The 19363-nt window shown below is 37.9% G+C and overlaps 1 protein-coding gene across 1 annotated transcript; it reads right to left on the reverse strand.

Moving 5' to 3' along the window:
• Window positions 1-956: 956 nt before the first annotated feature.
• Window positions 957-18447, reverse strand: mmp11b (matrix metallopeptidase 11b). The gene is made up of 8 exons (XM_079485801.1): window positions 18130-18447; window positions 10656-10951; window positions 7588-7731; window positions 5384-5517; window positions 4539-4777; window positions 3850-4054; window positions 3285-3545; window positions 957-3140 (listed from the first exon to the last, which is right to left on the reverse strand). Exons 1-8 carry the CDS (start codon window positions 18232-18234, stop codon window positions 3013-3015), a joined length of 1512 nt encoding a protein of 503 aa, XP_079341927.1. The 5' UTR covers window positions 18235-18447; the 3' UTR covers window positions 957-3012.
• Between the last annotated feature and the right edge of the window lie 916 nt (window positions 18448-19363).

The raw sequence follows: 19363 nt of genomic DNA on the forward strand, positions 1-19363 counted from the left end.
AACACGGCAAGTTGAGTTTTTACCAAAAAGTTATATTTTGGTTTCATCTGACCATATGACATTCTCCCAATCCTCTTCTGGATCATCCAAATGCTCTCTAGAGGGGCTCGGACATGTACTGGCTTAAGCAGGGGGACACATCTGGCACTGCAGGATTTTAGTCCCTGGCGGCGTAGTGTTACTGATGGTAGCCTTTGTTACTTTGGTCTCAGCTCACTGCGGGTCATTCACTAGGTCCCCCCATATGGTTCTGGAATTTGGGATCACTGTTCATGTGATCATTTTGACCCCATGGGGTGAGATCTTGCGTGGAGACCCAGATCGAGGGAGGTTATCAGTGGTCTTGTATGTCTTCCAATTTTTTTAAATTGCTGCCACAGTTGATTTCTTCACACCAAGCTGCTTACCAATTGCAGATTCAGTCTTCCAAGCCTGGTGCAGGTCTACAATTTTGTTTCTGTCCTTTGACAGCTCTTTGGTCTCGGCCATAGTGGAGTTTGGAGTCTGACTGTTTGAGGTTGTGGACAAGTGTCTTTATACTGATAACCAGTGGAGGACAGAGGAGCCTCTTAAAGAAGAAGTTACAGGTCTGTGAGATCCAGAAATCTTGCTTTTTTTGTAGGTGACCGAATACTTATTTTCCACCATAATCCTCTCATCTTTTTAAATGGGAGAACTTGCACAATTGGTGGCTGACTAAATGCTTTTTTGCCCCACTGTGTATGGTTTATAGGTTTAATGATTTAAAGAAATACATGGTTTTTACAGTTTTTCATTATGTAACAATCTTTTTATTATTAAAAAAAATCAATATCTTGGTAAAAATGCACAAGGAACAAAAAATATAATATTCCAGCTGTAAGGAAAAGTAGGTTAAGAGCAAAAGCTATTTGGCGTTTTAATATGATGAACATCAATAATCACTTATTTTCTCCAAACAATAATCAAGACACAATAAAGAAAGAGTTTAGTTTATTGGAGCTGAAAATATAATACAATTCTTTTTACAAACGTTTCACAAAAATGTACACAGTAAATTGATCCTTAAAAACAATACCAAGGGAAATAACGGGTTACATACATAAAAACAGTGAACTGAAAGCAAATTATTACCAGTGCTTCGTGAGAACCAAAGGGATTTTTTACCTCATCATCCCGACTACGCACGCAGAGAGTTTATTTGAATTATTAACATGATCTATAGAAAAAGACCTCATCAGTGACCTGCACTGCAACACATACATTATGAATATTCAAGAACAGGTCTTCCAGAAGTAAGTTAAACCCAATGCTCAAAGAACAACATCAGTTGTAGTTCTATACTGTATATAGTTAAGGTACTTCAACGTTTCAGCAACTAACATTTATTATACGTTAAAAATTGTTTATGCTCGACTTAGAAATAATGGTCATGTTAGCACCTATATGTACTACATAAGAATCTTCATATAACCATTGCTGCGAGAAGTCAAAAACTACAAGATCTCAAAACCAGTGTGGTTACAAAAAATGTAATGCATCATCATTCAGCATATTTGGCAGTGAAATAGTAAAAGCTGTTGCTTATGTTAAGAATACTATAATGTACACGAGGTACCTTTTCTTTTAGCGCCTTTATTTGTACCAAAAGTGCTTACACATTAAAGGAAGAGTTCACACAAAAATGAAAATTCTGTCATCATTTACTCACCCTCAAGTTGTTCCAACCCTGTATTTCTTTGTTCTGCTGAATAACATTCCATAGTGAAAAAGATTATTATGTTCTGTTGATAAGCATAAATGCTGAATAAGCATTTAAATTTGTCCTTCTATGGTAGTCAATGATGACCCAGATCTGAAAATTGCAAACATTCTGAGTTAATGATGACAGAATGTTCATTTATGGGTGGAGTATCCCTTTTAAAGTCCACATGAAACGGAAGTTGTTATAGACTTCTTTTCCATATCGTGATGTATATCTGAGTTAAAAAGCTTCTGAAATTAGAAAAACCTTAAGTCGGGGCTTTATTTTGCCCTTTCCTTTTTGATTACAAGTGCAAATGATCAAATAAATCATGGTGTGGACGGATAAATCGTTTATCGTTTCAACACCGTGTAAAACACAATTTCCCTGTTTGATTTCATGCTGACCTAAAACTGATGATTTATAAAAAAAAAACTTTTATTTTGAAAATATGGGAATTAAAACATGTATGTGTTTTATGAATGTTCGGTGTTCGATTCATTTCGCTCTATAGTAAAGTACTTGCAATGAAAGTATCTGGGGCAAAACATTACACGTATTATTAAAAAAAATATTAAAATATACAACTCAAAGAAAGTTAATATTCAATCATTACACATGTTAACATGAGTCTCATGACCTGTTTGTGTATGTAAAAAGTTATTTGCGCCTTCAGATGCCCCAAATACTGCCATTGTAAGGATGTTACTATAAGTACTATAAGTGTGAGTCATTGTAGTGGGCTCCAGTTATAGAGACCTCTGTATTGAGTATTGTGGGTTTACGCTTGTTTTTATTTTTTACAAATTACAGGAGCATATTGTTTCCTGTGGCAACTGCAAACTTCTCCGGAAGAATGGTTGTTACATGTTCCTAACACTCTCGACTGCCAACACAATATACAGGTAATAAATAATCAAGTACACAAAACATGTCAAATATTTTAAGGCCAGAGTTTCCTGCTTTTCCTGAGAGAGAGGAGTGTATTTGAGAAGATCCGCATGTTCAGATAAAAGCATCCAACTAATGTCAGTTTCTACAAGTGAATAATTTTTCAAGAAAAGTGTTGCAGTAAACATGAAATAGCACCTTGGGCCACAGATGGAGCAGTTACACGGTACCTGCTCGAAATGAAAAGTGTATGATCCAATTGTCAAATATACTGCATATCTGACACTTTACCTGAAATAAAATATACCAACCCTGCCGCTCGTAAAAAGATCTTGCAAAAATGCAGGGGGAATTAGGTGCACTAGGTGTGTTAAAAAGAGTAGAAATCAGGGATTAAGTTAGCGATAAAGAGCCGGGGAGCAACCGAAGAAATCCATGCCGATGTATCGGGGATAACCTTCTAGTACGTTCACTTCCACTGGATCAAACTTCCAGTACTGGTTTCCTCTAAGGAAGTGTGCGAAGCCTGCGAACAGAATTACAATGAAAATCACATTAAATTTGTAACATTCATAATTCTATTAAACCATATAAAAATAAATGTCAGCATCTGATTTTCTATTTGTATTTAAGGCAGACAGTCTGAATAAATTCAACGTGACAGCCGTACCGTAGCGATCTTGGAAAGCAGCATCTATGTCATTGGGTATGCCCCTCCAGTCCCTCATGCTGCGAGCCTGAGTCGTGTCTATGCGGTTTTCCATCAGGTTGAAACGCCAGTAGTTGCCTGATTTGAAGAAGTAGATCTTCTGGGTCTTGTCTTCTCCCCACATCAGGGCAGCTTGGATGTCGGTCACGGATAGACCCAGCCGATGAACGGAGTCCGGCCCAGTGATCTGCCGCTCTGCGTCAAACACCCAGTAACTCTGCCCTGTAGAGACGTTGGGTGAGCCAGGTAACAAAAAAGGTGATGAATTTTACATTTAACACATATTCCTGCTTTAGTCTATTAGGCTATTGTGAAACTAAATGCAAACTTTGCATTTCTGTTTTTGAATTTATCACCCTCCATAGACTTCCATTGAAACTGAACTTAATCTCAATTTGACTGTAAACAGAGTCTTAATCAATGGACCTAACATAGTTTCTATTGTATCTTTTTTAATTTAAATGTCTGGCATTTTTAAATGTATTCTTTTGGAATTGTATCACATAGAGTCTTATTTATTATTTACCTTGAAAGAACCAGATATTTCCAGATCTGTCCTCAAAAGCAGCATCAATTTTTTCCGGGATTCCTCTCCAGTGCCTGGACGCCAGCGCAGGATATCCAGCCTGCAGTTTTCCATCACGAATCCTCCACACGTAACCCGACTTGAAGAAAAACAGCTCGCCTCGGATCATAGATACTGCATCAAAGTCTGTCTGACAAGCATCAGGCTTGGAAAAAGATAGAAAAAGGCATCATTAACAGATTGGAAATGGATTGTTTTGCAATAATTGCAATAATATTTTATTTGAATTGTGTTTTTCACAAAACATATGGTCTTATTATAAGCGAAGATATTTACATAGGATGAAGATCTAGCTAAGATGGGCTGGCAAATATCTACAAGAAGGAATATAATGCATACATAATACAGTCGCTGTCCTTCTGAAACCTTGTATTTCCAAATTAGCTGTTTTTCATGAAATGGAAAAAAAGCTTTCTCAATGATTGCAAACGGTGTTGTCAAAGTTGACAAGCACTTTTTATTGGTTATATATTTGCAAAACCCAGTGATAAACATAAAGGGTGACTAATAATAATGATTTATGGCCATGAAATATGGAGATACAAGGTTTCATAAGGACACCAGCGATATGCAATGTCAAACACTATGAATAATTTAAGGTGAAAGCTAGAATAATGCCAAACACGCACCACTGTGATTTCAATCTCATTTGTTTCTGGGGCTTCTGGCGGTATCTCATTCTTCTCTACTTTCTCCTCCATTTGTTTGGCACCGTAAAGGGACTGTATGCCCCGCTTGTCATCCACACTCAGCTGAAGCGGGTACGAGAATGAGTAGAAAGGTGACATCACAGCTCCAGGTTCTAGGGAGTGTTGCAGTCCTAAAACATGACCGATCTCATGAGCGGCCACCTGGAGGAGGTCAGTACCTAAAAAAGGATTTAAAAAATAGTAAACATGGGTTCCGATGATCCATGTTCGAAAGCCTTACATAGCAATCTGCATTTATTTTTCATTACATTTTAAAATGAATTATAACACACGTTGACAACATTTCACAAAGGTAAGGTTGTCCAGTGTATGAAATTTAGCGGCATCTAGTGTTTAGGTTGTGAATTGCAACCAATGGCGCACTCCAACCCTTCCTTTCAAAGTACTACGGCGGCTGACACAGGGCTAAGATGTCATTGCATTTTCGTTTCTTCACCGAAGGAAATAACGTATTTACGAAACGCGCTCTGTAGAGCAGTTTGTCCGTTTAGGGCTACAGTAGAAACAACATGGTGAATTCCATGCAAGGGGACCCATGGTGTACGTAGATAGAAATTGCTCATGCTAAGGTAATAAAAACATACAGTTCATTATGCAAGGTCTTTATACACCTCTGAAGACATACTCATTATGTATATTATATTGCATTTCTATCAATAGGTCCTCCAAAAAATGTAACATTGCACCTTTAAATGATACAATTGTGGTGTGAGATCAGCCTGTAAACACATTTAGGTACAGATTTCTCAGACTCCCTCACTTACCCATGCTGTTGCCAATTGTCCAAGACTCATCATAGTCAAAGTGGATGTCCCCCTCCCGATATGTTCGGGGAAAGAATGCATGGGCCAGAATACCTCCTGTGCCATCAAAAGGTAGGTTGTCTCCATGCCAGTACCTAAATGTCAAACATAATAGCGTTTTGCTTTCTTTGCTGATTTCAAGTACCTGTTAGCATACTAAAAAAACACACTTCATTGCATAAAATAATTAGACAAGAACGAATATACGACCCGGATAGAGATTTTGCTGGGTCTCACCTCATATCATTCCTTATTCTTTGAATTCAACATCAGATTTGAACAGAATGCTAAATTCCACCCTGGTCGAATGGTGTTAAATAAACTCAGCCTACAATTTTCCATTTTGAAAAGTAGAGAGGTTAAATTATCCTGGCAACATTCAGAAGAACCACGTTCAGAAGAAATGGCAATGGCAAATTCAGATGGATGTCGGAACTTACAAAGCTCTATGCTTTACTGCACGGTCAGACCTCCATATGTTTCAATTTATGTGTGATGGACACAGATATTTCCATCCGCTTTGAAGAACATCAGTAACATTCATTAGAGCTGTAAGCGCGTGTTACAAATCCACATTAGCGCTTTAACAAGAAGACAAATTTTAGGCTTTCATTTTCAAACAGCTACGTGGGCACAGAGCCATCGGCATAAAATGAGCTGTTTGTAATACAGTACGAAACAAAATAGCCTGTCATGTTTATACAACTCTCTTGCATATAGATAAACAAGCACGTTTTTGCATTAAGGCATTTGTGTGCATGCCAAATGAAGGCATATGCTCAGCAAAAAACAACAAACATTCCTCTTTGTAGTGCACTTTGTAGTTATAATCTGTCACGCTTTGCAACCATTAGGTTTTGTTTTTCAAACCCAAAGAGAAGCATGTTAACGCTGGGATTTCAAGCACCCTTGCGTGTCCATACGTAAAGCAAATATAAACCTGTGAACTAGCCTCGCAGATGTTCTGAGTTACGGCTTTCCTCTGCTTTCAGTGTCCTGTTACCTTGCCGATTCATAAAGTAACACAAGAAAGGACGTGCTGTGTAAATTTTCTACCCATAATCCTAAACCGACACCCTCTCTAATCCGCCGCTTCTACAGGAGACGAAAAGCATCTGTGTTTGTCTAGTGAAGTGGAAACCTTTCCTTTTTGTGTCCGTGCGCACACATCTCTTAAACGACAGCGTGGTGTTACAAGTTTTGGGAGACTAATGCTCAGAAAAACTTAATGGCGAACAATATTTTAAGAAGATGCTGAAGAGATTATGTAATGTAAACAAAATCATACCGTAACTTTTAGAACTTGAATCCAGTCCAAAAATGACTTGTTTGTTTATTATTAATATTGAAACATACAGTATATGAAATAATATTATTAAAGATGAGGTAACACACTATTTCATGCATTATGATTTATTTACACATGCTGGCTTCTCAAGTTTAACATGGTCAACTTGTCAAAAAACGATTTTTAAGTATGACGTAGTATTTCTGTGCACATTCATTTCATGCCCTACATCTGTTCTCCTCTTGATTTGGTTCCCTATTTAATGCCCTTGTGTCTTATGTCTTGTGCTGGACCTTTTGCCTTGTTTGTCCCTTGTTACCCCCCTGGTTGGTATTGTTATCTACCATGTCTAGTGTTGTGCTTAGTCTTGACCTGTTGTTTATGTTTTGAATTTATGATTAAATGTCTGTGTACCCGCTGTCTGCGCCTGGGTCCTCTGTCTTTGTTCCCTCACCGATCCTGACAGGTCCCAGTGTATCGTATGTATTGTGAGCTCGTGCTGTTGTTCTGAAACCAACCACCACTAATATTCTGTTTATTTATACCATGTGGGAGCAGTGGAAACCTTGTTCTGTATCTTGCTATGTGTAATGCCACAAGAACTATACTGAACCCAAAAGCAAACCCACAAGCGAGCGGTGAACCAAAAATAAAATTCACTATCACAGATATTTTTAGGATAAATAAAACATTTAGTTTGAAGAGGTCAGACAATTGTCATGAACTTATATTTGAATAAAGAAATCTTGCTTAATTAAACACGAGGTTTGTGGGAAATCATGAAACGTATAATACCACCCCTTTAAACCAATATAATAAAGTATGGGGTCATAATTGATTCCCAACATCTGCTACGCATTCAGGAGCATCTTTTTACCTGTTGAAGTCGATGGTGATATCCGCCCGGCCGCTGGTGACCTCAGTAAAAGTCAATGGGGTGACGTCGCTCCAGGCCTGCAATGCCTCATGCAGCACATGTCTGACTTTCTCTAAACTCATCTGCCAAGGCGTGCGCATGATCCTGTTACACAAACGCACACAGAAACACACATTACAGACCACCCAATGTGACTTTCATTTGCTCTCTGGTGCATTACCCCATGATCAACTTTGTGTGAAAGCGCTTGCTAGTCTCCTTGGTGGTTCCAATGTTAACCAACAGTCTTTGGTTTGGATATGGAACTGAATCTGACAGCTGTAAAAACACCAACAGCCTGAATGTTCACCCAGATATGGATTAGACACGGTATTGACTACAACTCAACTCCTGCATCCATAAGACAAATCTGATACCTTATATTGTGACAGTGATGGCACTCCATGCAGGTTTATTTAAGTATGCAGGTCTTACCAAAATACACACTTTTGTATCATATTTTAAGACTCAGACCCAGATAGATAGATGCATGTTGCACAAATCTTTTCTCTGATGTACATCTTTAAAATACAATACATCAACATATGAAAGTATTTTGAAGGTTCTGTCCTGCAGCTACAACGACTCGTACCTCTGTGTTGTTTTCATGCATGGAAACCTCCACTTTTGGTCATTATTGACTCTGTGGGACTAGTATCGCTCTGGGGCTGCATGCTGGAGCCACAAAGCATCTCAGATTGTGGGGCCCCTGCAGTTTGCAAGCCCAGACATGAGCTTTGACAGCAGGAGAGAGCCCAATGCTGGAGTCTGTGGATTTAAACATCGCCTCTGCCATCTTTGTTTATCCAGTTTGAGAACCCAGTTATTTTCTAAACTTAATAAGTTTGAATAACATTATACTACAGTTTACATTTAACAGTCATGGTTTAGAGCTGTATGCTGTAGGCTATCAGGTGACTGAATTGACAGCAGGGGAGTGGGCATGGGACTAAGGGTTTAACATTTTTAGTGTCTGTGAGTTCACTGTGCACATGTACGGTCCATCATTAGGTGAGGACAGAAATTACAGAGGACAGAGAGGTACTATAACCCATAAACAACGGTCAGAGGTGTGAGTCATGACAGCTCATAGACACGCGGCATTAGAATGCTGCTGACTTGGGTTTTGTTTGAGATAAAGTGCATGTGTTGCTTTCTTGACATGAGATCCTGATGAAGCAGCAATGAATTCGGTTGTTTTCTAGAGTTCTGCTTTAATGAACAGGTAATTTTCTAATGTTATATCCAATATTGACACAACTTCATCTAAAATAAACGTTAGCTAAATTTTGTATTTACCATAATGAAAGATACTGTTACTGTCTTAAATATATAATACATATCTAATGGAGTTAAAGGGATTGCTCACCCCAAAATAATTCATCCACCCTCTTGTCATTCCAAATTTGTATATGGCTCTCTCTTCTTCAAAATAACATATTTCGAGAAATGCCTCAGTGATTTTGTGTCCATCCAATAGAAGTCAATGGGGGCCAGTGTTGTTTGGTGGCCAACATTCTTCAAAATATATTTCCTTGTGTTCTGCAGAAGAACCTCACACAGATTTACATCTGAGTAATGTGACATGATGAAAGATTTTCATTTCTAGGTGAACTATTAATGGTGGTCAGCAGACCCTCCCAAACCCCTGGCAGCTCTGGTGTTTTTCATTTTTATCTTTACAGTATGCAGACAAAAAGACTGTGCCCTCCAGCATTGTAGCTTTATGGAAAATCATGGGAGAATCATGGAACGGACCATAAATCAGGAGCCGTTTTAATAAGTTCAGTAGTTGCACAGGCTGATTCAAGATTGAATTCTTTGTCTGGGCTCTCATCTCACCACCTGCTGAGAGGTTAACTAAAAACCCTCTTACCACAACACACATGGGTGCTTTAAAATGACGGGGTCATGACCTCACGACTCCAAATTATAGACTGATGGGCTATGTCCGGTGGAGATCCCCTCCGACAAAGATGGTAAGGCAAATCAATCAAAATGTAAAGTGGTGACCAGACAACCACAATAGAGAGGTGAGTATGTCATTCACAATGGGTTCTTAAAAACCAATGAGATTCGAGTCAGGTTCCCTTGCATGGAATTCTACAATAGCCCTAAATGGACAAACTACTCTAGAGAGCTCGTTAGGTAAATATGTTATCTCCTTTGCCAAAGAAGCGAAGACGTGACAAGTTCTTTGTCAGCCCCATTGCTCCAAAAGGGAAAGGTGGAGTGAGCCATTGGTTGCAGTTTGCAACCTCACCGCTAGATGCCCCTAAATTTCACGATTAAATAATTAAACAGAATTAATGTTAGATTTTTCAAAGTTTTGTGTGAATCTTTACAAATAAAGGGTAAAGCCTTGTGAAGATACTTCAGGGGGTCCTCACTACCATAAAAGGCCCGTAAATCAACCAGACCGTGTTTTGCTTTGTATCGGGTATAGAGCTGGAAAATATTATTCGATATTGGAGTATATGAGATGTCCTCACTAATATAACTAAACAAATCGTTGTGTGTTTGTTTACTTAAATGTGTGTTAATGTCAATTCTTTACTTTTTAAAACCAAAGGGGGCTTATGGGAGCAGATACATTTTTCTGGCTGTGCTCTGGAGCCATGAAGTCCCGAGACTGAGACAGTTTACTGCTTCTAATTAAATGGGTGTAAAGCAGAAGAGTGTGTGCGGTTTTCTTCAGACCCGATAACAACTACAAGAAATATGAGGAGATAAAGCAAGGATTAGCTGTTTGAACCTGCTGTGCGCGCAGGAAAAATACTGTAATTCTGCTTAATAAATTAGGAAGAACTGCAAACATATAGTGTTAGGAGATGCTGTCTGGGTATGAGAATTATTTTTTCTATTTATCGAAGCCCTTATGTGGCATAGATATATACAAGTCTAAAAATATTACCCCGGTGAAGTTTCTACATCCACAGATTTATGATTTTATGCATTACATTTGGCTATAAAACCAGCAGGTGTAGAGACGGCAACTGGTTGCAATGCTATCCATGCAAAAACTTTACCTGTATGTGAGGTCTGTTTTGTCCCATCTTCCTCCAAACAAAACAAATCTTTTTTGGCGATGACGACCCCCAAGCAAGGCTCCTTTTTGAGTGGAGTAGTGAAAGGAGCTCCTTTCTTTCTGCGAGGGGTAGTCTGGAACTCCACAGCGAGGTCTGTTCCAGTCAGAACCGTTTTTGGGTAGAGACAAGTGTGGCTTCACTCTCTTATTGCTAAAGTCTTCATCGAGTGTGTCCTGATCATGATGAAGTCTGACGCTTTTTTTAAGGCCCTGGTGATGAGTCTTGAGAGGCCAATCCTGTAAACAAATACATGAACCGTCAATCGCACACCTGAAGGGATAATTCACTTTTCATTTTGTCATCATTTATTCACCCTCATGTCATTAAAAACCAGTTTTTTAACCTGTAAAAACTTTTTCATCTGTGGAAAACAAAAGACGATATTTTGAGAAATATTTTTAGTGGTTTTGTGTCTATTCAATGGAAGTCAATGGGGGGCCAGTGTTGTTTGGTTACTAACATTCTTCAAAATATCTTCTTTTGTTTTATGCAGAAGAATTTCATACATGTTTGGAATGGCAAGTAAATGATGTTAGAGTTTTTGTTATTTTGGGTTGAGCTATCCCTTTAAACCATTAAGACTAAGGCGGATACTACGATAAAGTCACTGGTGTTTTTAGATGGTTCCTTACCAGCTAAATTCATAAAACCCCACCCCCAAGTCTTTACAAGGTTCTAGATGACCGAGATCTCAATTTGTCAAATTGCTTGGAAGAGTTATGTAAAAGATGGTCTTACATCAGAAATTGAAGAGGCATTATCACAGTCAATTTCCTCAGGCAAATTTTGAGGAAATGGTTCTGTTAATTGACTGGGAGGTGAGCTGCCTGGAGGTAAAGTCAGTCTGGCCTAATTTCTCTCCGTTCTCCCGATCACCCCCATGTGTTTCCTGGTTGCAGTTCTGAGCTACAGCTGTGCTACAGACTGTGCTCTCTCTCTCTAATTTGAGTGTGGTTATGAGGCCGGGGGGGGTTGGGTGAACTTTTTCAAAATGCTTTAAAAACATCCTTTGTGGCTATAGCCATGGGGGCTTTTAAAAGCAGTAATTTCAAGACAAACTATACTTGGACAGCAATAAAATGTTTAGAAATATGAAGCAGGAAGTCTGAAAGCCTTAAAAAAAGTTATTTAAAAATGTGATTACAGAGAGAACATAGGAGCGCCCATCTCATGATAAAAAAGCATGTGCTCTTATAAATAAAGATGCTTAAAAGGTTGTCATAGAATGCCATAAAATAATCATTTTTGGTTCCATAAAGAACCATCTCTTTCTTACCTTTTTATTATCTGAAGAGCCTTTTTAGAGACAATTGAGAGAATTTTGTTTTTGTGAGATGAGAGAATTTAAGATTAATTTAAGTAATTTGCTCTTATTTTAATCTCTTGACGTCTGTCAATCTATAGGAGTAAAAATAGAGATATTAAAGAGATCTCATATGTGATATTTATTTCTATCAGATGAGTTTGTTATGGGTTTTGTCATTAGAATCTTGAATTGTTTCATTTATTGTACACAAACAGCAACACTTCACCCCTAACCTATATCTGCAGCACCAGCAAAGTCTGACATTGTGTCCTAACCAGATATGATATAGACAGAAGACTGCTTTTCAGAACACAAGACAATTTCCAACAAATAAAATAAAAACAACCAAATATTCATGGGCAAGTTGAGACAGACAGTACCTTGGAAAAAAAATTCGCTGACAAGTGAACTCGATAGCAATGCTTAAACATGACCCCTGCACCCCCGGCAAAGAGGAACCACACAAATTCCACAGACCGAAGTGAAGAATCCACTGCACTTCATGCAATCTCTGTTTCTCTTCAATCTGCTGAGTGAGCACGGCTCTTCATGGGCTGAACCATTATTAAATGCTCATACATGTTGAAAGCATGTCATTTAAGCACTGCGTGCACGCTTTTTGTACAACAGTCAAGACTGTTTACTGTGGAGCAGTTGAAACTCTCAGCGATGACAATCGGATCACTAGTTTTCTTAAGCAGCAATGCAACTGGAAGAAAAACACCCGGGTGTCTCTGGTTCAACAGGAGTCAAGGGTCAAAGGTTAAAGTCTAAGTCAACAAAACACAGCCCTTGGGCCAAAACACACATGCTCACATTTCAAACCTACAACTTGGTAGATAGTCCACAACTAATAGATTGTTGTTAAAAGTAAAATAAAATGGAAAATTTAAATGTTTTATCTATTTATCAAAAGTAAAACTTGTATGTGTTTCGTATAAAAAATATTAATATATTATTAATATTCATATATAAAAATATACTATACGACTTTATAAAAATGCATAACCTGTATAATATAATACATTAAAATTATAAAACTAAAACATATGTAGCTGATTTTGTAACCACATTTTATAACAGGTTTAGGTTATCATATTTTAAAAGAGGTGGAGGTGATAAGTGCAAACAAGATGGCTCGGGTTTGATGATGTAATGCCAGATAGGTGCGTATTAGCACCTGAATTGCTAAGCAAAGCTAAAGCCAAAACTCAAGACAAGCAGCATGCAAGCTGAGACTCATTATTTGCTCATAAATCAATCTATCATTAGCCTTTACGAAACATCTTTGTGCATCTATGAGTAATCTTCTCTTGTATCATTTATACGCGCAACATTCATCCCAACACAAACTTCTCACTTTAATTTCAATCTTTTCTCAACCAGACATTCCACAAGTCTGGACAAATTTAACAGGATCCACCTGCATGATTTGAAATAGGTGAAGCTGTGAATATTTATTCGACCGCAGGAACTTCTTCAGATTTACTACTGTGGTTACACGTGTTCCATATAAAACAAAGGTCTCTCTTTTAAACTTTATCATGTGGAAGTGTTGGGCCAATGTTCTCCTCAGGTGGCGTTTTTTATGATAGCTCCCTGACAGATATATTCTTTTCTTGGTTGATCTTTTCAAAAGATCTACCATGTGGTACTGGACAATATAAAAGAGCCATTCATCTAAATTTAAGGTCCAGTGTTTGAAATTTAGAGGCAACTAATGGTGAGGTTGCGAATTGCAATCAATGGTTTACTCCACTACTCCCCCTCCCTTTCAAAGCACTATGGTGGCTGACACATGACAACGTATTTATGAAACGCGCTCTGTAAAGCAGTTTGTCCGTTTAGGGATACTGTGGAAACAAAATGGCCACTTCAATGTAAGGAGACCAACGGTGTGTGCAGACAGAAATTGCTAAAGTAATAAAACCACAACGTTCACTATGTAAGGTCTTTATACACCTCTGAACACATAGTTGTGTATATTATGCTGCATTTCTGTCCATAGATCCTCCAAAACATTCCACCCTGGCAATACACTGCTTATGGATACAGGATTCATTTATGTTTTCATAACATGTGCACCTTTGCATTTCTAACATGACACAGTTAAGTTTTTGGATAAAAGCAAAACACAACGGCCACAAGCTTTGGGAAAATCTAGAAGAACAGAACTGACATGTCAGAACAAGAACTTGGTTTGGAGTGGGCTAGAGTTCCTGGCATCATGCCAACTCCATAGGGCTTCTGAGGATAACCTCTTTGTTTGGTAGCCAAATCATTCTCTTGGGGGCTTCCGGCTGATGTCATCTCCGACCACATCCTAGTCTGCACCAGGGAAGCACCACACTGTAAATTTAAAAACACGCTCAAACATACTCAAATTCCTTTCCTGGATTCGTATCACTGATTTAATACTGAGTCAGCAAGACTTACAAATACAGCCAGAGGGCTTTCAATATTCCATCCTTCTTTGGCCTTAAGCGTCTGATCCAGGCATTCAGGCATCTCTTACTTAGTAAATAATACTGTATGTCACTTTCTAGTTACCACGCAGAGAGAAACGGCAAACAAGACGTTCCATTGGCAAATTAAAATAGGCCACACTTGAGATAAAGAATGAACATGCAGAGGAAATCAGACTAGGGTAAATATTTACCACCAAAAACCTCCAGAGATCTGCATTCTTTTGGGTTGTATACACAAGTGATTACAACGAAAGGGAAGATTGTTTTGTGGGAACAGGATAGAACTATGTTGATGGAAAATGATAGATGAAACCATTCAATACGACGGTCTACGCAGATGAGTTTGTACGGAAATAGCTTGAGGACTACTGCGCTGGAAACATGTGTACCCAGAGGAATATTGCACAGAGGTTGCTCTTTCATAGCTCAGGAAATATCATTGAGTTCTCCAATGTGTTTTAGGTATCAACTGAGTCTCAAATGTTTCTCCCGAAAATTGTTAAGGAAAGATAAAACAGAATCAAATGAGACCATTTTTAAATACATAAACAAGAGTACAAAAGCGTAAAACTCACCTTCGAAATCTGCATAAATGTATTTCTTATGATGAACACAGAGAAAGATATTTGGAAGAATGCTTGTAACCAAACGGTTACTGGACCCCACTGACTACCATAGTAGAAAAATATTACTATAGCCTAATATTATATAATGTTTTGATATTTTGAAGATTGTGGGACAGCAAACAGTTCTGGGGCACTTTAGACTACGATTGTGATTTGTCCTATCTTGAGTAATTCATTACAGAATTTTCTTTTGGGTGAAATATCCCTTTCAAGTAGATTATAAAAAATACTCTGGATTTGGGTAAATTTGATGAGAAATGTTTGACGTCATATTGAAACCTTCAATAATAGTGACTTTTCATTGCAAACTTTTAAAATCTGAGATAATTTGGTGAGACTGTTGAGACATCTTCTGTAACCCTGATAGATTTGTAAGAATTTCTAGCTCTTTTCTCAAGAGAAATATCTATGAGACTTATGCAAAAGATTGCATTTGCTCTTCATTTAATCTCATTGATGTCTGTGAGAGAAATCTCATCTGATTTCTCTTTTATGGACATTGCAACCATTGTAACTTTGGGGTGTTTTTCAACTTAAAGGTTCGCATATGACTTTATTATGATTTGATCAAGTGCTTTTATAGGGCACAGATGTAGATGTGTTGTAGATCAACGTGCAAAGCTTAGGTGACACAGAAATCTGTGATTTTAATTAGAACCAGGTAAGACGGTGTTGCTGGTGTCAGTCATGCTTACATTTGTCCCTGTGAGCAAGAAACCTAAACCCGCAGGAGGTGTGTTTGCAGGTGACCTTGACCTTACACTTTACTCTCCAGACCCTTGTGTGTGTATATGCCTGTGGCATCTGGATAGCTTGAAAATGTATCTGTGTATCTTTTTCTCAAATGTTTGGAGATTGGGTCAAGACGACAAGCCACACTAAAGAACTGATGCTTTTGAACAGTGGCTCTAGAATAAACTTCAAGACGCTTCATAAAACCATAACAAAACGCATTGCACATGTGAGAATTAAACTGCGTGTGATAATGTAGAACACAAAAGAAAACAGCATTTGTTGTTGATCTCTTTTCTCTTGCTCTTTCCTTACTGGACACCTTTGGACATACATTATGGATTACACACTAAGCATGTCTAGTTTATTAGATGTCGCATAATATTTTGGGAGTTTTAATAAAGTTGTCAAGCATGCACAACGCCTTTTTACAAACACATCAGCGTTTTTCTCTGGGGTTAAGGGGGGTTCAGTAAATGCAGTGGTGGCTGGATACTTCCATTTTCCTTCTGTCAGCAAACGCAGGGTTTGTTATCCTTCTCAACGTGCCAGATGACTTGCCCCTGCCTGCATAATCTCCTGCTCGGGCTTTGTCAACATTCAAGAACAAATTGACAGCACATGCACGGCATCACAGCTGCCCCTCTACATTCAGAAATGAGTCTTTAAAGAGATCTGGAGCTGGTTTAAATGCAGGTGCCTGTTTTGTGTCACTGGCAAAGTGTCTCAAGACATGATGCTTTTTATATCCTTTGATATAATGCAATTATTCCTTGCCATTTTGCTTTGTATCTGTTGCTATTTATCGTTCTGAAAAAAAAACACTTTCAGCTGTTTTAATCCCTGTTAAAACTAACCTCTTTTTATTCCCAGATTCAAATAGAAGAATGTTTTTTTTGCCTCCGCCAATATTTTTCCTGGAATAATCTCTTTTGGGTATTTGCCAACTGGGTTACAACAGCCTTCTGTAGCTTTTCTTTGTCAACTTCCTCTAAGCCATTGGAGACGCTTTCTTTGTGCACAACGTTTTTGCAGGTTTTATTTCTTAGAGGATCAGCAGGAAGACTTGCATCACCATTTACATTATGAGACTACATTGCTCATCATATTTAGGAATCTTCTAAACAAATTCAGCACTAAGACTACTAAAAATGAGCTACTCAAATGTGGCATACCGCCAAAACAAACCATGCAAGCATAGAATAGGTACATTATGCACATAAAGAAGAAACAATAAACGTGCAGAATTGCAGTGACTCTCTGAACATGTCAGGCATTTTCAAACACACTACCTGAAAAAACATTTGAGTCTTCAATGTACCTCCCCTTAAACAAATCGTTATATTATATATAAAATACGTTTATTTTAATTCATTATACAACTAAGACAAATCACATGCATTTTATCACGCACATTATGCTATGACTTTTACCAAAGAATCTTTGCTATTCACAGGTATTGGCTTTTGGTTAATTTTCTCCTATGCCACATTGTGTGTATTTCGGGATGTTAGAAGTAGATGCATCTTAAAACAGACGACAAGGTTCTAATACATCATGCAAGGTGCAATGTGAATTTCACCATACGAAACCCTGTTCATGTTGTTTAATAGAACATCTCTATAGCAAACAGTATTGAGGTAAACATTTGAATGCCCTTTGGCAAATTGTCAATACAAGTGTGTAAAAAATGTTAAAATCTTATCGAGTCAAAATGTAACTTTAAATTGTGCCCCGTTTTGATGGCTATATAAAAGTTGCATAAAAATAATAACCACTTTCCGCAGTTTTAGGCTATATAAAAGTTGCATAAAAATAATATAACCCCTTTCCGCAGTTTTAGGCTATATAAAAGTTGCATAAAAATAATATAACCACTTTCCGCAGTTTTAGGCTATATAAAAGTTGCATAAAAATAATATAACCACTTTCCGCAGTTTTAGGCTATATAAAAGTTGCATAAAAATAATATAACCCCTTTCCGCAGTTTTAGGCTATATAAAAGTTGCATAAAAATATTATAACCACTTTCCGCAGTTTTAGGCTATATAAAAGTTGCATAAAAATAATATAACCACTTTCCGCAGTTTTAGGCTATATAAAAGTTGCATAAAAATAATATAACCACTTTCCGCAGTTTTAGGCTATATAAAAGTTGCATAAAAATAATATAACCACTTTCCGCAGTTTTAGGCTATATAAAAGTTGCATAAAAATAATATAACCACTTTCCGCAGTTTTAGGCTATATAAAAGTTGTATACAAATAATATATTCACTCACCGCAGTTTTGTACCGCTGGCTGTTTTTCACTTCTGGCACCGGTAGAGAATAAACGCACACTAAGCAGTAAATGACTGCGGCGATAAGTTGGACGGATCGCATCATCCTGATCTGACTCGGAGCACACCACCTGCGCGCGAGGAGCTGTACAACACGAGCGGGGAGAGCCCTGTCTGGGCTTTATTGTGACTCGTGCAGAAAACCCGAGGGACTTTATACCCTCTGTTGTCTTTGTTCTGTTTTCTTCAAATTACACATTTCATGGGCTGGAGTGGCAAGTTCACCGGTGGTCACGTGATCCAGACCTCCATTCCTCTCGTTCGCTCCGGTGGGTAGTAGGCAATAAGGATTGTTTTTACAGTGGGTTAGTAGGAGAGTTTGAGCGTCTTTCTTCTAGACAGTTATCCCTGTTGGGAACAAAAACAATAGAACCCTGCCCAACACAATATAACATTTTAACGCAGGTACTGGTTATAATGGAAATGGTATTGGTTTTGGAAACTATAATGGTGTCTATTGGTGGAATCGCATGATTCCTACGAAAAGGAATTTTGTAGTGGCTTTAATAGAAAAAGCTATTGGTTCATTGTGTTTTTAATGGAAACCATTTTCATTTGTGTGATGGTTTCTATGTATGCTTAAACGATTCAAATGGTTTCCATAACAAATACCATGCACCAACTTTAATTAAAACCATTACCAAATGCCTTTATGTAGTTTGTTTTGGGTTTTCTTCAAGTAGCACATTTTTATCGGTTCTCATCTATCAGATAAGCCAACCCATCACCTGTTGAGACCAACTGAGACCATTACAGCTTCCATTAAACCAATACATTTCCATTTTAACCATTCAATCCAATAGAATTTCTGAAATGGTTTCTGTTGTTTCAACAGGGCATTGTTGTCCTGCCAACCACATATTCGGTCATTTTATTCAATACACGTTCCTGGAGACTACTATAGTTTTGTTTCCATCGAGCTTCTATAGACACAATTGAGGAGCACCTGCATCATTCCTTTTTATGAAACTATGGAATACAAAATATACATAAAATCATTATAACAATAAAATGTTTTCTTGCTGTTGCGTAAATAGCCAGTGCAAATAATTGGAATGACCCACCTCATTCATTTAAACCCAGAGCTATTATTGGAACCACTGGTGCTTAGCGCCTACAGGGTTAATGGCTTTGCTTGCTTAGAATTCAAGCTGTTTTTATAGTTTAAGACAAAG

The sequence above is a fragment of the Barbatula barbatula genome (genome assembly GCF_947034865.1).
Source record: "Barbatula barbatula genome assembly, chromosome: 22".
Taxonomy (NCBI): Eukaryota; Metazoa; Chordata; class Actinopteri; order Cypriniformes; family Nemacheilidae; genus Barbatula; species Barbatula barbatula.